General features: G+C 45.0%; 1 protein-coding gene across 12 annotated transcripts in view; it reads left to right on the top strand.

Moving 5' to 3' along the window:
• The window catches only part of LOC105491299 (HYDIN axonemal central pair apparatus protein), a 468775-nt gene that overhangs the window by 374523 nt on the left and 68287 nt on the right, over nucleotides 1-25965 (top strand). For 10 of the 12 annotated variants that reach the window (XM_024795897.2, XM_024795901.2, XM_011757552.2 and 7 more), the window contains 10 exons: nucleotides 1715-1916; nucleotides 6801-6900; nucleotides 8379-8478; nucleotides 10445-10613; nucleotides 11099-11337; nucleotides 13278-13395; nucleotides 18442-18646; nucleotides 19670-19905; nucleotides 23090-23241; nucleotides 23367-23556. In XM_024795897.2, coding sequence (XP_024651665.2) covers nucleotides 1715-1916; nucleotides 6801-6900; nucleotides 8379-8478; nucleotides 10445-10613; nucleotides 11099-11337; nucleotides 13278-13395; nucleotides 18442-18646; nucleotides 19670-19905; nucleotides 23090-23241; nucleotides 23367-23556 — 1711 coding nt within the window. Of the gene's footprint in view, nucleotides 1-1714; nucleotides 1917-6800; nucleotides 6901-8378; nucleotides 8483-10444; nucleotides 10614-11098; nucleotides 11338-13277; nucleotides 13396-18441; nucleotides 18647-19669; nucleotides 19906-23089; nucleotides 23242-23366; nucleotides 23557-25965 lie in introns of those variants that run through there. The other 2 variants (XM_011757555.2, XM_011757559.2) reach the window with 2 other exon arrangements.

A 25965-nucleotide genomic window follows, 5' to 3' on the forward strand; every position in this document is an offset into this window, starting at 1 on the left:
AAGCAGAGAGAGAAAAATATTGGTAAAAATGAGCAGAACCCCAGTAAATAGTGGGACAACATCAAGCAGTCTAACGTATTTGTGATTGGAGTCCCAGAAGGAGAAGAGAGAGAATGGGACAAAAAGTCTATATTTGAAGAGTAGATGGAACTTTCCCAAATTTGGGGAAAAAGCAAAAACTTACCTTTCCAAGAAGCTTAGCAAACCTTACACTGGATAAATATAGTTATAGCCCAAGTCTTGCCCTAAATTTGTGACTTTGGGGCCATCAATTAACCTCTATAAGCTTCAGGGATTTTTTTGTTTTGTTTCGTTTCAAGACAGAGTCTCCCTCGCTCACTCAGGCTGGAGTACAGTGGTGCAATCTCGGCTTACTGCAACCTCTGCCTCCCGGATTCAAGCGATTTTTCTGCCTCAGCCTCCTAAGTAGCTGGGATTATGGGTGGGCGTGCACCACCACACCCAGCTAATTTTTTGTGTTTTTTTATTTTTAGTAGAGACAGGGTTTCACCATGTTGCCCAGGCTGGTATCAACTCCTGAGCTCAGGCAATTCACCTGCCCCAACCTCCCAAAGTGCTGGGATTACAGGCTGAGCCACCCCACCTGGACGGTTCAGGTTTTTCATAGGTCATCTGGGGTTAATAATATCAACTCCACCTATTTTGTTTAATAGATTAATAACCAAGAAAGAAACCCACATTAAGTCAAAGTTTAGTCCAACTACTTAAAAGCAGAAATTAAGAGAAAATCTTGGAAACAGCCAGGAGAAAATGAAATGCAATATGACTGACTCCTCATCAGTAACAAAGGAAGCTGGAAGACAAGAGAATGGCATTTTTAATGTGCTAAAGGAAAATACAGTTGACCTTTGAACAATGCAGGTTTGAACTGGGTGGGTCTGCTTATATGTGAATTTTGTTTTCAATGAAACACAAATTGAAAATATGGTAGACCTAAATAAAACAATTCAAAAAAGGTTTAAGAAATGTTGTTCAACACCCACACATTAAAGAGAAACTACGATTTTTAAAAATCATATGCTTGGCCGGGTGCAGTGGCTCACACCTGTAATCCCAGCACTTTGAGAGGCCAAGACAGGCAGATCACGAGGTCAGGAGTTCAAGACCAGCCTGGCTAACATGGTGAAACCCCGTCTCTACTAAAAATACAAAAATTACTGGGCGTGGTGGCAGGCGCCTGTAATCCCAGCTCCTCAGGAGGCGGAGGCAGGAGAATTGCTTGAGCCTGGGAGGCAGAGGTTGCAGTGAGCCGAGATTGCACCACTGCACTCCAGCCTGGGCAACAGAGCAAGACTCTGTCTCCAAAAGAAAAAGAAAAGAAAAAGAAAAAAAATTACATGCTAAGGATATGGCCATTATCCTTAGCAAACTAATGCGGAACCGAAAACCAAATACCGCATGTTCTCACTTACAAGTGGGAGCTAAGTGATGAGAACCAGTGGGCACAAAGAGGGGAACAACAGACACTTGAGGGTGAAGGGTGGGAGGAGGGAGAAGAGGAGAAAAAATAACTGTCAGGTACTAGGCTTAGTACCTGCGTGATGAAATAATCTGTACAGCAAACCCCTGTGACACAAATTTACCTATACAACAAACCTGCACATGAACCCCTGAACCTAAAATAAAAGTTAAAAAGAAAAAAAATGTGCAACTACAAAATTTGAAATGGAATTTCAACTTCCTTTTGTCTCAGCAGACTGGAATCCAGGGTAGTTCTTCTCCGCAATGTCACGCTCCTGCCTGTGGCCTGGCGGATCACCAGCCTCGAGCACTTGGGTGATGATTTCACCGCATCCATGATGCAGGGGACCATCCCCCCCGAGGCTGAGTATGGCCTGCACCTGTACTTTCAACCCACCAAGCCTGTCAACATCAAGAAGGCTATTCGGTTGGAGGTGAGGCTTCACACCTCCACAGACTTGGTTATCAAAGCACGTATGCGCGCACACACACACACACACACACACACACACACACAGAGGTCTCCCTGTTACATGCTCCCATCTGATCCCCTTTCAATATCCCCAGTCCACAATATCTTGCTGTGCACACAACTGCAGGCTCCATAGAGGCAATATTGCTTATGGCTGATTTCCCAGTGCCAGGAACAGAGCAATCAATGTGGAAGGAAGGAACAAATAAATGAATGAAAGAATGAATGAACAAATGAGCAAATGGAGTTTCTGTACCTAGGTAAGCATCAGAGTCCTGATTTCACACACCTAAACCCAGTCACCTATCGGATTCCTATCTGGGTAAATGTCACCCTCCACCCTGTTGCCCCCAGCAGACACCTAGGGATCAGCCTTAATTCCCCCTTTTCTTAATGGCCTCCCTTCCAACGCAGGCCTCCAACAAAGATTGCTAATTTTACCTCCCAGTGTATCCTTTTTTTTTTTTTTTTTTTTTTTTGAGATGGAGTCTCACTCTGTCATCCTGGCTGGAGTGCAGTGGCGCGATCTCGGCTCACTGCAACCTCCACGTCCAGGGTTCAAGCAATTCTCCTGCCTCAGCCTCCTGCGTAGCTGGGACTACAGGCACACGCCACTACACCCAGCTAACTTTTTGTATTTTTAGTAGAGATGGGGTTTCACCGTGTTGGCCAGGCTGGCCTCGAATTCCTGACCTCAAGTGATCCTCGCGCCTCAGCCTCTCAAAGTGCTGGGATTACAGGCATGGTGCCTCCCAATGTATCTTTCCCATCCACTTCTTTCTCCCTGCTGTTGCCACCACCTTGTCCAGGCCGCCTGCAGCTTCTCTCACCTGGACTTCTTCAGAGGTGTCCTAACTGACTTCCCTGTTGACATTCCCCACAGAGTCCAGAGGGATCTTTACAATGTTATTCAGACAGGTTATGCCCCCTCCTAATCTACTCTACTGGCTTCCCACTGCAGTAGGAATAAAGCCCGGGGTCCTCACCTGCCTCTGAGGCAATGCCTGCCTCCACATCACAACTTGCTCCACCCTCACCCTCACTCATTGGCTCCCATGCACTGTCTTGGCTCTTTCTTGGCTCAAGCCCCTGACCTTGCTGCAACTGCTGGGAATCTGCCCTTAGGCTGCTGCTTTAGGGCCCCCCGACATTGGTGTTTCAACTGGGCTTCTCTCACCATCCCTTTGAGAGAATCCCCCTTATGTGCAATAACCCACCCCGTCTTCCATCCTTCAGAGCACCCCCTCTTCCTAACATTATCCTGCTTCTTCCTTTACTTCTTATATGAACTGCATCAGGGCAGGATCTCACCTGACTTAACATCTGTCTTAGTTCCCCAGGGCTACTATAACAAATTACCATACACTGGGTGATGTGAAAAAACAGACATTCCCCTCTCACCGTTGTCCAAAATCAAGGTGCCGGCAGGGCCATGCTCTCTCTGAAGGCTCCAGGGAAGAACGCTTCCTCTCTCTCCCCTTTGGCTTCTGGGGTCTCCTGTGAGTGTTCTCAGCTTCTGGCTGCATCACTCCAGTCTCTGCCTCTGTTATTACAACACCTCTTCTGTCTGTGCCTTCTCTTCCATCTCTTATAAGAATATATATCAATGGCACACTCAGATAATCTAAGACGATCTCATCTCTAGATCTTTGACTTAATTAAATCCGCACATACCCTTTCTTCCAAATAAGGTCATATTCATAGGCTCCCAGGAGTTAAGAAGTAGACATACTTTTTGGAGGAACCACTGTTCAATCCCCCATACCATCGTATTCCCAGTGTCTAGCATGGGATTGGATAAAGTAGGCACTCAGTAGAACCTGATGAATGAACAAATGAATGAATGAATGAATGAATGCCATTGAGTTTTAATACTTGAACTAGGCCGGGCACAGTGGCTCAGGCCTATAATCCCATCATCTTGGGAGGCCGAGGTGGGTGGATCACTTGAGGTCAGGAGTATGAGACCAGCCTGGCCAACATGGTGAAACTGCATCTCTACTAAAAATACAAAAATTAGCTGGATGTGGTGGCACACACCTTTAACCCCAGCTACTCGGGAGGCTGAGGCAGGAGAATCACTTGAACCTTGGAGGTGGAGGTTGCAGTGAGCCAAGATCGCACCACTGCACTTCAGCCTGGGCAAGAGAGCAAGACTCTGTCTCAAAAAAAAAAAAAAAAGTACTTAAACTGATTCTTCGACATTCAAGGGATCATCCCAGCTTCTCTTTGAATGCTTCCAGGAATACAAAATTTACCACTACCTCTTCAAGCAGCCTGTTCTCCCTTTAAACAGGTCTGTCAATTCTTCTTTGGGTGGAGCTCAGAATTCTCCCTGTCAATTACATGCATGAATCATGTTTCTACCTTTTGGGGCCACCCAGTGGATCTAAACTCTCTTTTCCCTTATCAATGGCAGCCCTTCACTGAAAGGGCTGAAAACAGATATCGATAGATGCATTCACTCCATGAATGTGTAGAAGCCCAGAGGTTCTGGTCAATGCTTTTAGCACCAGTCTCTGCACAGGCACAGACCTCTGAACCAGGTACCCAGACCCCTGGCTGGTGTAGGGCCTGAAGTCCCCCAGCTGTGCCAGCTTCGTCTTTTAGTTGCTGGATCATGGGGAGTCCAGGGGTTTCTGTGGTGGGGATGCACAGGAGGCAGGCAGCAAGGGAATATTGGAAAGGTCATCATGACAGTTGCTTACCAACTGGTACAGAAAGGTTTTTGTTTTTATTATTATTTTGTTTTATTTTTCTTGACACAGGGTCTCACTCTGCTGCTTAGGCTGGAGTGCAGTGGTGCAATCTCGGCTCACTGCAACTTCCACCTCCTGGACTCAAGCAATCCTCCCACCTCAGCCTCCTGAGTAGCTGGGACCACAGGTGTGCACCACCACACCCAGCTAATTTTTGTAATTTTTGTAGAGATGAGGTCTTGCCATGTTGCCCAGGCAGGTACCAAACTCCTGAGCTCAAGCGATCTGCCCACCTTGTCCTCCCAAAGTGCTGGGATTACAGGCGTGAGCCACTGCACCTGGCCACGTTTTTGTATTTTCCCAACTGTTGTGACCATCTCTGTGTGTCCCAGCCAAACAGCAGCCTGATTAGGGCTCTGAACAAAGCAGCATGGACCTCCGTTGAGCCCCCCAAAGTGAACTTATATTCACTTCCACATCCACAGAAGGAAATGCCTTCATCTCTGGTCCCTTTGGAAAGCACTTGGTGAATTTGTTTTATTTCATCTGTATAACCTTCAATTGTCCTTCCTATTTTCCTCAATTCAAAATTCAATCTCCCCACTGCCTCCGACCCACCCTGGGGAAGTCAAGAAATAGAAGGCTCCAGGCACTTGCCATCCCTCAGGAGAGAGGCGCTGCATAAATCCTGTCAGCCCATCTTGTCATCTGTCAGAGGGCAAGCAGTCAGAGAAAGAAGGCGAAACTCAAGTCGGTCCAGTTTGCTCCGAGAAACATTGGCAAGCATCTAATGAAAGAGAAGATAGAAATTCTGAATTAAAACTTGAGTTTGGTGACAGCTGCAAATTTTCTCCTGGCACCCAAAGCACATGCAATTGGGAGTGGGGGGCTTGGGCTTTAAACTGGAGCAGAGACAGAGGTGGACTCCCCAGAGCAGACCCAGGAGAGCTTTCCCCACTGCCCACCAGCTCTTTTCCTGGACAGATGGACCCTTTACCCCTCCTAGTTAGCCTCAAGAGGCAACAGTTGGTTCCTGTCATTTACCCACTTTTTGATAGGATTATTTGGGGATTTTTTGCTGATTTGATTGAGTTCCTTGTGTATTCTGGATATTAGTCCTTTGTCAGATGTATAGTTTGTAAATATTTTCTCCCATTCTATGGGTTGTCAGTGTAACCATTTGTACCCCCAAAAGCTATCAAAATAAAATATATGTATATATAAAGAAGAGGAAAAAGGAGTCAACAATCAGGTCAGGCTGACAGCTGCAGCAGTTCAGAGGTGCCAGAGAATAATGAGGGAGGGACCCCCCACAAGCATGACACCAGAGGGGTCCCAATCCCCACGATATTCACAGAAATAAAACATTTGATATTTCCAAACATTAAACACTTGCTTTCTATGAAAAGTCTAGCACTTTCCCCACAGGTCGAGCCACAAACAAAGAACAGAATGATTCAAATTTATAAAATGAGTAGAGCAAGGATGACTTGGAGCATAAAGGTTTTCCGTTTCAACTGTCAGGGCAATGCCCACCAGGTTCATTTGATTTAGAAGTTAAAAAAAAAAAAAAAAAGTCGGGCATGATGGCTCACAAATCCCAACACTTTTGGAGGCTGAGACAGGAGGATTGTTTGAGTCCAGGAGTTCAAGACCAGCCTGGGCAACATGATGAAACCCTATCTCTACCAAAAAATACAAAAATTAGCCGAGCATAATGGTGCACTCCTGTAGTCCCAGCTACTTGGGAGGCTGAGATGGGGGGATGGCTTGAGCCTGGGAGGTCAAGGCTGCCGTGAGCCAAGATTGCGCCACTGTACTCCAGTCTGGGTGACAGAGTGAGAGCCTGTCTCAAAAAAGAAAACCACTTTCCTGTAATGTCTACTCCAAGCCCAAACTTCAGTAATGTAGCAACAATAAGAAAAGTCAGTCCCTTTTCCCCATTCTTGTATTCTTTATGCCAGCATTCCCCAGAGAGTGTTAAGAGGAGCAGAAATCCTGCCAAATGCTTGGTAGACATAAAATACCTACAGGGGACTACATTTCAAAAACGTTCCCTGCCATATCCCCTTTAGGATGTTACATGTTTCAGACTCCAAGCACCTACAGGTCTTGCTTTTACTGAAGAATTTCTCTTCCTCTGCCAGGTTTTAGATGCAGAAAATCTTCTTGGTGTTGTTCAGATTGAAAATATCATGGTCTTTGCAGAGGCATATGACATCGCCTTGGACATCACCTTCCCCAAAGGTCTGTTGGGCCCTTCAAGAAAAGGGTGTTTGGAAATTGGGTCTTTTGTATAGTGTATTTCTGTGTAGAGAAAGGCTAGTGTGTTGTCAGTAAAACAACATAAATGTATGTGTAATATCCCAACTTTATGCAATTGTCAGATTGGGAATGGGGCAATTTTAATAAATAATAATGTGAGCCCCAGAGTGATATTAGCAACATGACTACAAATCGTAATTTCTCCAACCAGAGATAGAAAGCGGGTGGTCATGGATGTAAAATTTGCAGAGCTCTTTTCAGAGCAGTCATTTGACAGTAAACACCTCTCCTCTTTCCTGTATTAGTTTTCTATCACTGCCATAAAATGTCACCATAAGCTTTCTGGCTTAAAACAACACAAACATATTACCTTACAGTTCTGGAAGTCACAAGTGCAAAATGGGTCTCACTGGGCTAAAATGAAAGTGTCAGCAGGGCTGCCTTCCCTTCTGGAAGCTCTGGGGGAGAATCCATTTCCATACCATTTCCAACTCCTAGAGGCCACCCACGTGGTCCCCTTCCTCCACCTTCAAAGACAGCAAGGTTGGGCCAACTCCTTCTCATGTTGCCTTTTCTCTGGTTCTCCCACCCTGCCTTCTTCTTTTGTTCTTAAGCCCCCTTGTGATTATATTGAGCTGACCAGGATACTCCAAATTAATCTCTGTATTTGTAGGTCAGTGAATTGATTCCACCTGCTTCTTGAATTCCCCTATGCCATGTAAGACAGCATATTCACAGATTCCAGGGATTGGGGGGTGGAGGTGAGGCTGGTATCTGTCCCCACACTGCCCTAACACCCGAGTTTCAGCTCTCCCTTTAGCCTACAGCTCTCCATTTCCCTCCTTTCCCCAAGAGGTCTCTTCATCAAAACTCACAGAATGTTAGAGCCACGTATTAGTTTAGATGTCATGAGTCTCATGTACAAAGATCTTTTATTGCAGCATTTTTATAACAATGAAGAGTTGGAAATAACCTAAATGCCCATCAATAATGAAATAATAGTATTATAGGAATAATATCATGAATTACGGAACTGCCATATCATGGGATATTATGCAGCCACTAAGACCACACCTATGAGGAGTTTTTAATTATTTGGGGGAAATGCTTATGATGTTAATGCTAAGTAAAGCAACATAAATGTATGTGTAATATCCCAACTTTATGCAAGACTTTTTTAAATACTGGAAGTTTTAGCTGATGGTAGACGTGAAAGACAATAATCCTAGGACGGATGGAATCCAGAGGGACCAGCCCTGTAGAGTGCATCAAGAGCAGCATCTGTTGTTTGTTTGCCCAGAATCAATTATAAGAGGCTTTTCTAACCATAATACTTTCGGAAAACAAATTCTCTTAAACTGTCACCATGCATTTTCCACATGAACTTCAACAGGCACTTCCCCTGCTTCCCACTCTCATGCCCGCTCACCCCTGTCTGCCCTGGCCCCTGGTCTCTGCAGGAGCTGAAGGGGGCCTGGATTTTGGGATTGTCAGGGTCACAGAGGAGGTGAAGCAGCCCCTGCAATTGAAGAACCGTGGGAAATACGAGATCGCATTCAGGTAACTGGAATCCCATCGGGTGTCAGGCCATCAAGTCCACCGTGGGGAGGAATGTAGGGAAATACGAGATCACATTCAGGTAACCTGAATCCCATGGGGTTTGTGGCCATCAGGTCCACCGTTGGGAGGAATGTGGTCTGGGAAACTTTTCTTATCAGTCAGTCAAGGAAATCATAAGAACCGTCTCTGCTTTTTTGCCTCCCTTGGCTTCAAATGAATGGAATTCCACCTGCTAAGGGAGCAGAGATTTTCACATTGCTCTCAACTCTGCAGCTTAACAGGGGCCTTTAAGTGGCCCGGATGTACCTGGCCAGGTGGAACTGTGGGTGTCTGGGAGTGGAGGAAGAGACTTGGGGAAGAGGCTGGGAGGGGGAGATTCTAGGGGTGAGAAGAGGTCCCGGGGTGGAGGGAGAGACTGGAGATGGGTGACCTGGCCTCAAGCTGTCCTGCCTTCTGCCAGCTCTTATCTGCTTTACAAGGAGATAAAGAAAATCAGCAGATTTCATATGAAGAAAGGCCTTTCCTTTTTCATTACATTCTGAGAACCGTGATATTATACAATCCAAATAGTGACTTGGTGGAGTAGAGCTCCAGCTTGTGCTCATCCCCTGAGATTAAAAAGGAAACAAAGAGGCTGGGTGTCATGGCTCATGCCTGTAATCCCAGCACTGTGGGAGGCCAAGGTGGGCAGATTGCTTGGGCCCAGGAGTTCGAGACCAGCCTGAGCAAAATGGCGAGACCCCCCCTGCCTCTACAAAATACAAAAAAAGTTAGCTGGACATGGTGGTCGTATCACTTGTAGTCCCAGCCACTTGGGAGACTGGGATGGGAGGATCACTTGAGCCCAGAAAGGTCAAGTCTGCAGTGAGCCATGATCATGCCACTGCACTCCAGCCTCAGCAACAGAGTAAGACCCTGTCTCCAAAAAAAAAAAAAAAAAAAAAAAAAAAAAAAAAAAAAAAAAAAAGGAAAGAAAAGAAAAGAAAAAGAAAAAAAGAAGAAACACGAAATCAGGGAGGTTCCTCAGCAAGGAAAGGGTGGCACAGGGGAGGAGGAGGGAAACACCCCTCAGACAGGGCCACACAGCCCTTCATGGCAGTGCCCACACTTTTCATTCCTTGGAAGGTTCTCCTTCCCCAAGAATTCACAATTGACAAATAGACTTTTCCACTGTCACTTTGGAATTAGTGCTAAGTGGAATCTTGCCTGTTGGTGAGTTTTCTTTTAGATTAAGACAGGGGCATTAGCTGTGCTCTTTGAGGTTGCATGGAATGGAGTCACTCTCAGGTTGGAACAGGTGATAGAGGGTTTGTTTAAAGAATGTGCAGGGAAGTAAGGAAGCACAGGGGTGCAAGTAATTGGGCAACCAGGGTCTCCTGGAGCATGGGGGTGACATTCAGAGCCCCACAGCAACTCCGAGTATCCCACCTCTGCCTAGGTGGGATACACCTTGAGCCTACGCCAGTCCCTCTGTCAGTCTCATGAGCCAGCTTCTTCCTGTGGTTCTTGCCTCACCTCCAGTAGGCCATGGGCTTCCTTCCCTAGTACCTCTGTTGCAGGGCCCCTGCCCACTCCCTGCTCTCTCTCCCCAGGTTCCCTGGTTTCTGTGTCACTGTTTGCTCTGCATGTACTGAAAGCCAGACACACAAACAGAGAAAGAGAGAATTAATTTAGTTGGTCCTTTTTCGGTATCCAGTGTCCCTGTTGGACAGAGATCTCCTGCAATGGCCTCTCTTGACCATGGGATACAGTATGGCTGTCTTTGCCTTGAGCATTAATTCCTGACTTTGTCAGTCCTGGCTAAGGAGAGGCGATCACAGCGTACAAAGCACAGTGGACTCTGCCAGACATGGTGGTTAAACAGGGTTGGAGACACAGCAGGCACTCAACCATGTAGAGTCTCCTCTCTTGGATCTTGAGTTCCCGGCATAATGACTTAGGCTGACTTTTTATTCTTGTCTTTCAGCTTTTCCGTGGACTCTATAGGGATTTCAACACCTAATATAAATTCCATGATCTCAGTCCAACCCAGAAAAGGTTCACTGACCCCAACAGAAAAACCCACAAATGTCCAAGTTTTCTTCCGTGCAAAAAAGGAAGTGAAGATCGAGCACCAGCCTGTTCTGCGCTGTCAGGTAAGAGAGCTCCAAAGGGAGGGGCTGCCTCAATGGCAGGATCATGGGACTCCCGTTGCAAAGAAGGATACATGACCTAATCCATGCTCCAGGAAGAAAAGGGGAGGGTTGGGTGGCAACCGGATAGGATACACCGGGATTCTGTTCTAACTAGCAGGCAAAGTCATCAGAATTAGAGCCAGAGAGGAAATGTGCCCCCAAGTCTTCAGGGAGCATCAAAGGCAGGGAAGCTGAGTCCCATCATCAAGTGCAAAGGATGAGCAGGGAGTTGAAAACAGGAGGAAAATTTGGCTATGTTGACCCTTGGCTGGTACACAGTAAGCTCCGTTTTAGTGTTTGCTAATATCATTGTTGATGCAATAATACAAAGACAGTGAAATAACATGGCTTCATGTCAATGATGAAAATAGCGAACGGGGTAGATAATAATAAGAATTCTGTAGCTACAACAGTGGCTGACTTGCTCATTCTTCTTCCCTTTCTAGATTATTGAGCCCAATATTTCAGAAGGAGGTGAGATCATTGCCAGCATCCCAATTAAGTTTTCCGTGAATGCAGTATATTCCAAATACAACATCACCCCCTCCTCTGTCATCAACTTTGGAGCTTTGATCTGTGGCGCTCGTAAAAGCACCACCTTCACCATAGAAAATCAAGGTGTTACTGACTTCAAGTTTGCCCTTTATAAGCTGACAGGGGAGAGCCCCATTCATCAAAAGAAAGCGTAAGACAAATATTTACTTAACTCACTGCATTCCCTCTTTAATTTGTGCTTTATATTTTATAAAGAGCTTTCCTATATCTTACTTAAATTCATCCAATCCCCTTTTGTGAGTGAGGTCTGTAAGATTTAGAAATGGCTCATTTAGATTATGCACAAAAGCTGGGTGCGGTGGCTCACACCTGTAATCCCAGCACTTTGGGAGGCCAAGGCGGGCAGATCATCTGAGGTCAGGAGTTCGAGACCAGCCTGGCCAATGTGGTGAAACCCCATCTCTACTAACAATACAAAAATTAGCCAGGTGTGGTGGCGCATGCCTGTAATCCCAGCTACTCTGGAGGCTGAGGCAGGAGAATCGCTTGAACCTGGGAAGCAGAGGTTGCAGTGAGCCGAGATCATGCCACTGCACTCCAGCCTGGGTGACAGAGTGAGACCCCATCTCAAAAAAATAAAAAATAAAAAATTCTTAAAAGATATTATACACGGAATTACCAGTAGATCTTGGTGTGAGCCCACATCTTTTGACTCCAGGTTTCATAGATTTCCTATAGAATATATCATAAATTTTAGTTGAACAAACAGTCTTCTGCCTGGAATTTTTTCTGTTGTCCTGGTGCTTCTGGTGTGATAAAGGACTTATTAGATCATTGTCCTATGTGTCATTCTGTACAACGCCAAGAAATTATTATCACAGCAAGCTCAATCAAAAGAAATCATAGCAGTGCTTCATGGTGGGGCTGCCTTGGAAGCGTGGAAGAGAGCAAGTGCGGTGATACCTTCAGCCTACCAGGGGCTATTGTTGTTACTGCCTGTTACTATTACTGCCTTCTGCCCATGCAGACACCATCACAAAGCTACCTTCATAGTTGTCCCAACAGCAAAACTCCATGTTCTTCAAAAGGAGGCTGTCAATCAATTCACCCAAAACAATTGGTCTTTTGAGTGCTTTTGGCTTCCATTGGGCTAACATACTCTTTTTGGGCAAATTGAGAGGTTTTTACTGATTCCTGAGACACTTCTGATTTAATTTTGACTTTCCAGTTAATTCTTTTAAATAGGATATATGGCTTTACATTGTTTGTAGTTGTTTTATATTTCTGTAGCTATTCTTTTCTGTTTTGACAAAGTTTGAACATTTTTTAAAGTGCAGAGTTAAATTGTGTAAAGTCTCTTTCTTCCTCATTTACTTTCAACCGAATTTTTTTACAATTTGTTTTATAACAATTTAATGTCTATAACGATTATAACTTAATTCTGTTTTGCTTTGCCTTGTTTTTTATTTATTTTTTATTTTAGCATGCACAAGTTCATGCAAAACACACGAAAGGGGGTTGAACTTCAGGTGTTCTGGTCATTAAGCAAGTGAATGCTTAAATATATAAAATTCTCAAAAGTTTAAGATGCATTTCAGATACGTTTGAATATTTTAGGTGAACTGGTCTCTAGGCAAACTAATTATTGGATAAAGTAGTTTCAAGGCAAGTGAACAATTACCAAGACCTATATTTGAACTACTGCTTATACTACACCTTAAAAAATCACGACTATAAATGTGAAGATACAGAAGAGCTTAATTTATTTGCCATTTCACTTTTTTAAATGAGATTAAGTAAAACATTTGACATCCACAAGTAATTTTCTACAGACTGCTTTCCAGTGAACTCAAGTAGGCATTTAAAAATTACTATCTTCTTGCAGTAATTTTCAGTGTCCCTATAAATCATATTTAATAAGTATAATTACCGCCTAGTTTCCTTACAATTGTTAAATGAGTTTGGTCAGTGATTAACTAGCTAATTATGCCACTCCAATGTCCTCTTGGGCAAAGACAGGCCCCTTCCCCCATTCCTAGGAGAAGGGACCTTGCAGGAAAACAGACAGGTGGTATCTAATGTTACCCCCCACCCCACAACCTAAGGGTATATTCTTGCTTCTTTAATCAGAGCCAGCCACGTCAGACATGCAAGATCCCGAGAAAGTGAGAGCTTCTACAAAACTGGCCCTTCCAGAGCAGCCAAGTTCTCTGACACGATTCAGAAAGAAATCACCACCACAGGCCAGGTGCGTGTCTTTTTCCCTGTTCATACAGATACCCAGTAAAGCCAACTCCCAATTAGCTCTTGACACCAAATACCTCCCTAGGATAATAGGATTTGAATCCATCATGGCAGGAATATGAAATAATTATACTGAAATATCACTTGCATTTTAAACTAAGATGTTAGAGCCATTAATTTGGATATCCTCTTTTGCTTTAAAACCTTCATTGGCTTGCCATTGCCTTAAAATTGTTTCTACTCTTCATGAAATGTATTTTAATCAAGAATAATTTGTTTATAAGAAAGAGAAGCCCATTCAAACAGGCTTAAACAAAAGGAGATTTGAGGCTTGCTGTTTCTGGTAAGATCAGCTAGATGTACTTTTCCCTATTCTTCCCAACTAAGTACAACTAAAAACCCTGGGCGTTGTGTATAAAACAGACAGACTTCAGACTCTGAAAGGTAGAGAGAAGAAACCAGACCAGCCCCAGGGTCCTTGGGACCCAAGGAAGATCAAGGTGGTGAGTTCCCAAGTTTGCTTTTTGCCTCATATCTCCCAGACTGGGTGCTGAAGCAGCCAGCAACCCTAAAACATCCACAGACACAGACAAAACGCAAGCCCCAACAGAAGCCTACTCCTACTTTCTTTCTGCCTTCCCAGGTTGCCCCCAGTAAGACAGAAAACTTCTAGATAATAACTGTTCTACTCCAGCCAAACACCAAAGAAAAATATCTGGTCCCACACCACCTCTGCTAGCAAAGGCCGAATAGAGATATTAGACTCCACCCTTTCCCAGCTGTCATGAGGTGCCCCACCCCCTTGCAAGGGTGGCATCAGAGAAGGTCAAATAGGAAGCCAAGACTTTCATTCCCATGGGTGGTAACAAGCATCCCCCACCACCTCCAGTGCTGTTTGTGGAGATACCACATGGGAAACCATGACGTCCACCCCAACCTAGTGGAAATGAGACATTCCCCCGTCCCCTGCTGGAATGGTGTCAGAGGACCCCTCCATCTCCCATAGCATCAGCAGAACAGTAACAGGCACTCACCCGTCCCCACCAGGAAGGTATCAGTTGAGGACTAGTGGATAGCTGGGACACCCACTCCTGCCCAGCAGGAATGATGAGTCTGAGTGGGGAATCTGGACTACTGCCCCCACCTGGCAGTAGCAAGGCAGTGCACTACCTTCCCCAGCCAAGATAGTGTCAAAAGAAAGCCAGCTCAACCAGATTTAAATCAGATCGCAAGTATCATAGCATAGCACCCAAAATGTCCAGGTTTCAAGTGAAAATCACTCATCATACCAAGAACCAGGAAGAATTCAAACTGAAGGAGAATAGATAAATGCTAGATGACAACACTGAGATGACAGCGGTGTTAGAATTATCTGAAAATGTTTCAATGAGCAATTATAGGCATGCCTGGAAAAATTTTAAAATAGTATGTCTCAGCAAAGAAAGAAGATGTAGAGAAGAAGCAAATGGAAATTCTGGAATTGAAGATAAATAAACAAATTTAGAACTCAATGGATGGGCTCAACAACACAGAGGGAACAGAGGAAAAGAATCAGTGAACTTGAAGACAGACAATAGGAATTCCTGTGTTCATTTCTTATTGTTCTCACAACAAATTACCTCAAATTTAGAAGCTTAAAGTATTACACATTTTTTATCTTATTGTTCTGTAGGTCAGAAGTGCTAAAATCAAGGTGTTGGAAGGGCTGTATTCTTTTCTGGAGACACCAGGAAAGAATCCTTTTCATTGTTTTTTTAGCTTCTAGAGGCAGCCCACATTCCTTGGCTTGTAGTCCCCTTCTATCTTCTTCAAAGCCAGCAACAGTGGATCGAAGCCTTCTCACATCACGTTACTCCAACCTCCTCTACAGTCATATCTCCTTCTAACTCTCTTCCATTTCTAAGGACCCCTGTGATTACACTGGGCCCATTATAATCCAGAATAATCTCCTCATCACAAGCTTCTTAATGTAATCATGTCAACCAAGTCCTTTTGCTGTGTTAGATAACATATTCGCTGGTTCCAGAGATTAGGATGTGGACATCTTTGGGAGGCCATTATTCTGCCCAGTCTAAACAAAAGAGAGAAAGTAGACTCTGTTTTGAGTCTCTTGAAAGTCTATTTAAGTCTAATGATAAAAAATGAATAGATGCTCAGGGATCTGTGGAACCATAACAAAAGATCTAATGCTGTTTTCATTGGAGTTCCAGAAAGAGTTACAAAAGAGGGTGGAACTGAAAAGGTACTCAAAGGAATAATGACAGAAAACTTTTCAAATTTGGAAAAAGATGTAAACCTACAGACTCAAGAATCTGAGCAAACCCAAATAGGAGAAACCAAAAGAAATCCTTACCAACACACATCATAGTCAAACTTCTGAAAATTAAAGAAAAGAAAAAAAAATCTTGAGCACATCAGGAGAGAAATGAACCTTGAATGACAGCAGATTTCTTACAAAAACCATAGAGACCCAAAAGAAAGTGGCATAATATTTTCAAGTGTAGAGAATCAATAACTGTGAACCCAGAATCTTATATCCAGCAAAAATATTTCTCAGGGATAAATGGAAAATCGACTTTCTCAAATGAAACAAGGCTAAAAGAATTTGTCACTAGTAGACTTACCCTAAAAGAATGGCTAAAGGAAGTTCTCAAAACAGAAAGTAAATAACAGAAGATGTAATCATGGAACATCAACAAGGAAGAAAAAAACATAGTAAGCAATAATGTAGGTAAATTCAGTAGACCTTACTTCTCTTCCTGGGTTTTCTAAATTATGTTTGTCAATGGAAGCAAAACTATAATACTGTCTGATATGGTTTTAAATGGATGTAGAGGAAATATTTTAGAGCAGGGTGGAGGAAAGAATCAGTGAACTCAAAGACAGACAAGAGGAATTCTTTATAAAAAGCAGGTGAATGAGCAGTTGTTAAGCAAGATGGTAAATACTATAATTGAGGTGCTTGTACATGGATAGACTCTAGAAAAATGGAAGAATGAAGTCTTGCTGTTCTGGGTAGCTGTGAACAGTTATTGAAGGCTTCACGGAGGAGGAGGTGCTTGATTTGTGTATCAGAATCATGTTTGGTTGCAGATAGCAGAAAATCCAACGTTAGTGGTTTAAACAAATATGGCATATTTAAATGGGGGAGGCAATTGCTGGTGTTGGTTTCACAGTTTATTGTTGCTTGTGATTCTCTTGGCCTTTCCCTCATGGTTCCAAGGTGGCTGCTGCAGCTCCAGCCACAACCTCTGCATTGAAGGCAATGAGAGAAGCAAGTTTTCTGCACTCTGTGAATAGCAATAATTATTGATTGAAGTGAACTGGGTTTTCTACATGTTGGTTTTTATGTATTTTCAAGTGGTTTCCTCTTGTCAAGCAAAGGCTTCTGTTTCATTAACATACATAATTTTCTACATATGTTTCTGTAACTCTCATCTCTTCTACAATTTTTTTTCCTTCTTTGACTACCATACCTTCTCAGCCTTCAGTGAGACAGCCTCTCCAGCATTCTGCCTTTCAGTTGCAATGAACTTATCCTCTCCTCTACATTGGCAACTTATTTTAATGGTCACAGCCTGGATCTTGCATCACAAGAAACTGAGGTGCTTCTGAATCCTTGATTTCCAAGACCTCTTTCTCTGACTGCTTCCCTTTCTCCTAACTTTCTGCTACCTCAGTTCCACTCATTTCAGCTGTTCTTTGCCCCTACTATGACCTTGCTCCTTTGAGACAACATCATGCCATTTTCTACTATTCTCCAACCTTCTCCTCTGTCAGGATGGTTTATCTGGGAATCACCGGTGCCCAGGACATCTCCTAGCATATAGTAGGTATTTAGTAAATAGTGACCAAATTAGTTAATAACAGCTTCCACATATGTCTCTGCAGTCACACTGCACAATGCTAGGGGCTGCATCCACACAGATGCCTGTGTGAAGAGTGCCACTAGACTCAGCACTAATTTCTGCTGTGGTTCCTAGATCTGGCAGGAGGTCCTTCACAAACCCCAGCTGCCAGAGGTTTTGCACAAATCCAGTTGCCAGGGTATGAGTCCAGTGTGGCAGAACACTCACACAAGTCATGCAAAGCAAGTTATCACTCACAGATAGGTAGCAAGAACTAATAGAAACTTCGTATTCATGGACAGCTGGTCCCCCAAGGCTCAAGAAAGCTGCCTTGACCAAATGAAGTCCTGCCTATGCATGCCCCACTTCACACTGCAGCTGAAGGACACCAAAAGCATTCTGTCCTGGATTTTGTGCTCCAGAGGAAATGTGGATCTCTGAGCTGAAGGACATTCTGTTCTAGGAAGGATGAGAACAGAGCCTGGGCTGTTCCAGACCCTCCCCTTATCTCAGGCCACTGCATTGTCAGCACATTCTACGGTCATCCAGAAAACTACAAGCAGGAGAGAGAAGAGCAGGCACACCTAAGGATTGCACCAACATCCTGGGTTTTTTGGGTTTTTGTTTGTTTGTTTGCTTGTTTTTTAGCACTAATTCTATACCAGATGCTATGCTACATGCTTCACACCTGTTATTTCATTTAAACCTCCAGCAATCTCTGGGGTTGCGGCTTTAGCCCCATTTTATAGATAAATAAACTGAGACTCAGAGAAGTCATTTGTTTAAGGTCAAACAGTCAATATTTAGCAGGGCTGGGATTCAAACCCAGGTGTGTCTCACTCAGAAGCCCATAACCTCACCCACTACTCCATTCTGCACCCATCTGATTCAAGATGCCCAGCTGAATAAGTGCTATATGATGTGGAGTCTGTCTGTTCCTTTAAACCCTTAGTTGAAACACGATTAGTCTGAAGGAATTTGCATAGAAGGAAGCTCTGAGAGAGCAGCCTGTCATTGAAGACCCCCTGCCCATCCCAGGCCCTCTGTCCCTCCAGGAGGAGAGGAGTGAGGGCCCAGAGAGTGCCTGTGAGAAGAAGCCCCACGTGTCTCTCGCCCTCTCCACACCATCTCACAGCCCCCATGGTCTGGCTGTCACTCACTCTGCCTCCAAGTCTCCTATCCCTCCCACCCTTGTCATGCAGGCCCGCTTCGCCCATGGCATGTTCACCGTGTACCCTGGGTTTGGCTCCATCCCTTCCGGAGGACAGCAGGTCATCAACGTTGACTGTGTGGCTGACCCCGTGGGAAAGTGTGAGGAGTTTATAGCCATCGATATCTCCGGCCGAGACCCTACAGTTCAGCCTGCCGGCATTCCTTACACTTTGCTGGCTGAAGCCTGTCTACCAGGTACTCACCACTCACATTGGACAACACCACTTAAAAGATGTTTGTCTGAGACCAGGTGCAGTGGCTCATGCTTGTGATCCCAGCACTGTGGGAGGCCGAGGCGGGCGGATCACCTAACATCAGGAGTTTGAGACCAGCCTGGCCAACATGGCAAATCCCCGTCTCTACTAAAAATACAAAAAATTAGCCGGGTGTGGTGGCACATGCCTGTAATCCCAGCTACTCAGAAGGCACTCAAACTCAGGAGGTGGAGTTTGCATTGAGCCAAGATCACGCCACTGTACTCCACAACAGAGCAAGAGTCCATCTCAAAAAATAAATATATAAATAAGAGGCCTTTATCTGTAACACTTCTACCTCTTTCTTGCAAGTTTTTCCAAAGATGTCTGTCAGACATGGCTGGGCTGCTTCCTTTGGGGTCCTGGAACTTCCTCTAGTGTCTTTAGTTGTATTTTTCCAGGGCATATACCTAAGGGAGGAGGTGCAGCTTCACACTCCCAGGAGGCTGGCCCTGGATTCCCAGATGAATAGTGTTATCTGAGAATCATGGTGGGATGGGCTGTAGCACAGGACCCAGGAGCATTGAGTCCTGCTCATGGCCAGGCCACTCCTGGTGGGCAACATGTCCACAGAGAACAATTTTCAGGTACTGAGCATACAAAATCTGTAACCCAGCAGGAGGGCACATGAGGTGCAAAGAGAATGCCTCGTGCTTTGATGATAGGATCACTGGAGCCTTGAAGCATAGTGGGCCAGTTGGCCTCCTTCCCTCCACAGCCCACCCCAGATCTTGGATCTTACCATTGGGAGAAAAACGCTCACTGGAGTATGGCAACCAGCAAGGGCAGTACAAAAGAGGAAGACCAGACAGAATGTTTCCCATCCCTCACACCCCCTTGCGTGACCTCCCCTATGTGTCCTCCACGATTCTCCTTTGTGAGAATCCAGAGCTCCAAATTAGGAATTACAGAGAGGGAATCCAGCGATCAGGCTGCATCTCATAGTCTCCCCTTCACTCCCCAGCCTTTGTGACCGAAAACAATGCCTTGATATTTGAAGAGCACCAGATATGTACCAGCGCCACCCTGCACCACATCCTGCAGACCATAGAGAGCGGGGGGCTGTTCGTCGAGGACGAGAACAAGTTCATCTTCTGCAATGTCCTCGTGGGCCGCCGAGCCAAGGCTCGTTTCAAGATCAGCAACGTGGGAAAGATCGCCTGTGATGTCAACATTGTAGTCAGGCCTATCTCCAATAAGGTAAGACGCTCCCATTGGCCCCTGGCCCACCGTGATTGACATAAACTTGGAAGAAGGGCTCTCAGCATCCTCGGCTCTGGAGCCTGTATGTGTGAGTGGAAATTATCTGGCCCTGCTGGAAGTTATGTGAAGTAACTGGGGGTTTCCCCTAGGCCAGTGGTGATACATTTGTCCCAGTGGGTGTCTCCTCCGGGTACCTTTGTGATAAATGGGTACGCATGAGTGAGCAAACCGCATTCCTCCATTAAACGCTCACTATGTGCCTAAAATAGAGAAAGCATGGTGGGGAGAGGCTAAAGTGAGCACCAGCTCCAGACAGGCCTGCCTCCAGCTGCATATTCTGCTGGTAAGGGAGATTTGGGGGCACCAGATTCTGAGGATAAGGTGAAATGGTGAGCACTTTTTAGCCCTTCCCATGTGACAAGCACTGTGCTAAGTGATTTATATTTATTGCCTCCTTTTGCCCTCACAACAACTCTTCCAACTTTGTATTATTATCCCAATTCTACAGTTAGGGAAACTGAGGCTTAAAAAGCTAAATCCTTCCCCTAGGTCCCAGAGCCTGAGAATATAGGGCTGGGCTTAAAGTCAAGCTTCATCCACATACAAGATGAAATAATTGCCCATTCAGGGGTCTGCCAGGCTCGAAACTGCCTTTTCTCTCTGAGTCAGATCATACTTTTTTTCACAGCAGAACAGAAAATTCAGGATACCAAGAGAGGTCTTAATCAATGGGTTTCCGTCACCCTTAATTTCCAATCCAGTGTGTAGCAAATACTCTAGTTTTATGGTGGCTGCTTCAGTTCTCTGCCCGAAAGTCGAATCTGGGCCCAGGAGGCCCTCAGCCCCTGGAGCTGGCATTGGTCGCAGCTGAGGGTGGTGGGGAAGTCACCAAGGGTGTTGGTGTCAGCCTAGAGCTACATATGGAGTGTGCATTCCTGGGGGAATGTCAATGCAGAGAGGTGTGGTTGGGGAGACTACATAATCCCTTTTATGACTTCCTTCAGACCCTGGTGACACCCAGTCATTCTCTGATTTTTTTTTTTTTTTTTTTTTTTTTGGAGACAGAATCTTGCTCTGTCGCCCAGGCTGGAGTGCAGTGGCGCGATCTCAGCTCACTGCAAGCTCTGCCTCCCAGGTTCACGCCATTCTCCTGCCTCAGCCTCCCAAGTAGCTGGGACTACAGGCACCCACCACTATGCCTGGCTAATTTTTTGTATTTTTAGTAGAGACGGAGTTTCACCGTGTTAGCCGGGATGGTCTCGATTTCCTGACCTCATGATCCACCCAACTCGGCCTCCCAAAGTGCTGGGATTACAGGCGTGAGCCACCACGCCTGGCCTATTCTCTGATCTTATTTGGGATACTAAGGAGCAACTTTCTCCCTATTCTGTACTAAAAACATAAAAAGTGAGCAAGGCCTGTAATCCCAGCACTTTGGGAGGTTGAGACGGACGGATCACCAGATCAGGAGATCAAGACCATCCTGGCTAACACGGTGAAACCCCGTCTCTACTAAAAAATACAAAAAAACTAGCTGGGTGAGGTGGCGGGCGCCTGTAGTCCCAGCTACTCGGGAGGCTGAGGCAGGAGAATAGCATAAACCTGGGAGGCGGAGCTTGCAGTGAGCCAAGTTCCAGCCACTGCACTCCAGCCTGGGCAACAGAGCGAGACTCCGTCTCAAAAAAAAAAAAAGAGCAAGACTGATTTTTCTTTTCTTTTTCTTTTTTTTTTTGAGACAGTCTCACTCTCATTGCCATGATGGCTCACTGCAGCCTCGACTTCCTGGGCTCAAGTGATCCTCCCACCTCAGCCTCCTGAGTAGCTGGGACTACAGACACGCACCACCATGCTTGGCTAGTTTTTGTATTTTTTGTAGGGACGGGGTTTTACCATGTTGGCCAGGCTGGTCTCGAACTCCTGGGCTCAAGCGATCCTCCCACCTCCACCTCCCAAAACGCTAGGATTACAGGAGTGAGCCACCACACCCAGCCGCAAGCCTGATTTCTAAAGAGAGACTGTATAAGAGGATTTGCAGAAATCACATGTTCTCCTCCACCCTAGTTCGCAGACTTGAAGGCTATCCCTCGGAAAAAGCAAAGAGAAACCCGAGGTCCCTCAGTTTAAGAACAAGAGGGAATAGTCAGTCTTGAATCCCACCTACTTCCCATGAGAATGAAAAATCCTTTTAAGGCCATGCCAGGGCTCCCTACAGTCCCAAAACACTGCCACAAGATGGGAACAGATAAACTGCTGTGGGAGGTTGCTCTAGCCAAGGCTCTTGGAGTTACAAGGAGCAGAAATCCTCTCAGATTAGCCCAAACAAAGCAAGGCTTACTGCAGCAAATCAGACACCTCAGACACAGGTCAGAACACATCACGTGGCTGGGACTCCTTGGGACTGGCACCATCACCTGAGGCCCACCCTTTAGAAGACCAGCGGATGCTCTGTCCGTCTGTCAGTGGCCACATGTCTCTCTCACAGGGTTTCCATTGCTTCATTCTCTCATCTAGCTTTCTCATCTTGCATATGATTCAGCCAGCTCGCAGCTCAGCTCCACATTTTAACAACCAGCACCGGCCCGGCACGGTGGCTCACACCTGTAATCCCAGCACTATGGGAGGCCGAGGCAGGCAGATCACTTGAGCCCAGGAGTTTGAGACCAGCCTGGGAAACATGACGAAACCGCATATGTACAAAAAAATAATAATAATTAGCTGGGCATAGTGGCACACACCTGTAGTCCCAGCTATTTGGGAGGCTGAGGTGGGAGGATTGCCTGGGTCCAGGAGGTCGAGGCCACAGTGAGCCATGATCATGCCACTGCACTCCAACATAAGTGACAGAGCAAGATCCTGTCAAAAAAGAATTTAAAAACCAACCAACACCAATCTTTGGGCATCCCAGTTTAGTTGACAAGGGTGGGGTAGGAGGGACAATATCTGGATTCCTGGCTTAGTTCATCAATTTGAGTCAAAAATCACAGGTCTAGCCAAATCTGGCCAGGCATCATTCAGGGCTGGGTCCCAGGCTGTCCCCTCCAGGGCCCCTGACCCTGCAGGCAGTGGAGCATGTCCACCACAGCACTTAGATGAGAGGCGGGGGGGGCTCTTGGAAATAAGGAGTATGCCTGGTGAGAATCCAAAGGCGCTGACATACTCTGGTCTCTGCCCCCATCACCAGCCCTTTGCCCGCATCACCGACATTTTTGAAGTGGAACCCAACAAGATGTGCATTGCCAGTCATTCCCATGCCTTTGCCACGGTGTCCTTCACCCCGCAGATCATGCAGAACTACCAGTGCATCTTTGAGGCTACCTTGGATGGCTTGCCCAGGTACCAGCTCCCAGCTCCCAGCTCCCAGCTCCCTCTCCTGCAGCAGGACTGCAGGCCACACTCCCTAGGGAGTGTCATTCCCACCACGCCAGACTGACAGGCTACAATCTTCCTGTTCCCCACAGCACCCTGGCCAAGAGCCGAGGCCTCGTGTTTGACATCGCTGGTGAGGGGAACCTCCCTCGAGTGACGGTTGTGCGGCCAATTCTTCATAACCAACGTGGAAACCCCTTACTCCTCTTTAAGAGGCTTCTGCTTGGTCGTTCAGAGAAGCTGCCTCTCATCCTCAAGAACAATGGCGTCCTCCCTGCCCAGGTAATACTGGAGGACGAAGCATGAGGCTGAAAGGGAGAAGAATCCAGAAGTTACACTTCTGCCATTGGGGCCTCTGCCATGCCTAATGTATGAGGACTTCTCTGTTGATCCGCACGCATTAACCTGTGTGTCACGGACTTGCAGAGGGGAATCCGGCATGGTATTTGTCCTCAAGGAAAGAAGGAAACCGGATTCCACAATATATCATTAACTACTGTCCAAGGTAGCGTGCAGTGACGTGCATCAAGCTGAGTGGGCAGGATTATGGGTATTAATATCTTCTTTAGTTTTTAATTGTTTTCTGTAATGAACATTGCACTTGCAATAAGAATAAGACAAAAAAGAAACTTCAGTAGGGGTGAGAAATACAACATCCAAATGTATTTTGATTCGATGATTAAATTGTGGTTTTATTTTACAAAAAAAAAGTGATGTATTGTGCTCTGCAAGGGACTGTAGGACTTTTGAAAAAGATCTATTCCCATCTAGACAATAAAGGGAAAATTCACTGTAAATGACATTTGAACAGGGCTCATTGAAGGAGCTGGGTTTCAGCAATGCCTTCAGTGGGCATTTGGCAGTCCATGCAAACCAGAAAGAGAGAGAAAGCTTCAAAGGTGCAGAAGCCAAAAAAAAACAAAACAAAAAACATGCACGCTACTGCAGGAGCTGCTAAGCACCCAGCTTCATGAGAGCATAGGTATAGGTAGAAGAGCAAGGAAGATAAAAATGAAAGGATACAGTAATGGAGCAACTTGTGTGGAAGGCTTGGGATTCTCTAAATATTTTAAACCCTACAAGACATTGCTACTGTTGTTATTGCTACTGTTCTTACTATTTACCCTTTTATGGCTCATTTAGGTTTATTCATTTATTAATCATTTTTATTGCTTTTTATTCCTGGGTCTCCAATTTTCTATCTGTATTTGTCAGTTGTCGTGCTACCAATAAAGACATACCTAAGACTGGATAATTTATAAAGAAAAAAGAGGATTCACAGTTCCACATGGCTGGGGAGGCCTCACTATCACAGTGGAAGGCAAAGGAGGAGAAAGACATGTCTTACATGGTGGCAACCAAGAGAGCTTGTGCAGGGGAACTCCCATTTATAAAACCATCAGATCTTGTGAGACTTATTCACTATCACAAGAACAGCCTGGGAAAGACCCGCCCCCATGATTCATTTACCTCCCACCAGGTCCCTCCCACGACAAGTGGAAGTTATGGGAGCTAAAATTCAAGATGAGATTTGAATGGGGACACAGCCAAACCATATCACCATCTTAGACACTTTTCCTACCAAATGAAGAATACTCTTTAGTGTTTCCTTAATGTGAGTCTGCTGGTAGTGAAGTCTGTATTTCTCCTTCATTTTTAACATCATTTTTACTGGCTACAGAATTCCAGTTTGGCAGTTGTTTTCTTTCAGCAAATGGGAGATATTATTCTAATGTATTCCAGTTTCCATTGTTACTGCTGAGTTGTCAGCTGTAAGTCTAAAATGTTCTTTAAGACGGGATCCCCAACCCCCAGGCCACAGACCCATGAGCAAAAGGTCATCTGTCTTTACAGCCACCCTCCATCACTCATATTACCACCTGAGCTCCCCTCCTGTCAGATCAGCAGCAGCATTAGATTCTCATAGGAGTGCAAACAGCTATTGTGAACTACACATGTGAGGGATCTAGATTGCATGTTCCTTATAAGAATCTAATGCCTGATTATCTGAAGTGGAACAGTTTCAACCCAAAACCATTCCCCAGTGCCTGGTCCATGGAAAAATTGTCTTCCACGAAACCAGTTCCTGGTGCCAAAAAGGTTGGGGACTGCTACTTTAAGGCATTCTTTTTTTCTGACTGCCTTTTACATTTTCACTTTGTTTACTACAGTTTTACTATGATATGTCCAGAAGTGGACTTCTTTAATTTATCCTTGTTAGAATTCAATAGACTTCTTGATTCTGTGGATTAAAGTTAAGTCAATTTTGGAAATTTTCTAGACATGTCTTTAAATATTGTTTCTATTTCATTCTCTCTAATCTCTCCTTCTGGGATGATAATTAAATACATGGAAGACCTTCTCACTATATCTTCTGTGTCTCTCAGTCTCACTATATTTTCCACTCACTTTTCCTCTGGGCTTCATTCTGCATAATTTCTTTTGACCTGTCTTCAGTTTATTAACTCTCCCTTTAGCTGTATTGAATCTACTGTTAAAGTTTCCATTAAGCCCTTAAGTTATTATATTTTTCAATCTTAGAATTTCTATTAGGCTGTTTTAAAAATCTGAATAATTCGTGTTTACAGTTTCTAGCTGAAATTGTCAGACATGACTTTTATTTCTTGAACACAGTAATCGTAGCCATTTTGCAGTCTGTACCCAATAATTCCAAAATCCAAAGTCACTGTG

Source organism: Macaca nemestrina, chromosome 18 (genome assembly GCF_043159975.1).
Source record: "Macaca nemestrina isolate mMacNem1 chromosome 18, mMacNem.hap1, whole genome shotgun sequence".
Lineage (NCBI taxonomy): Eukaryota > Metazoa > Chordata > Mammalia > Primates > Cercopithecidae > Macaca > Macaca nemestrina.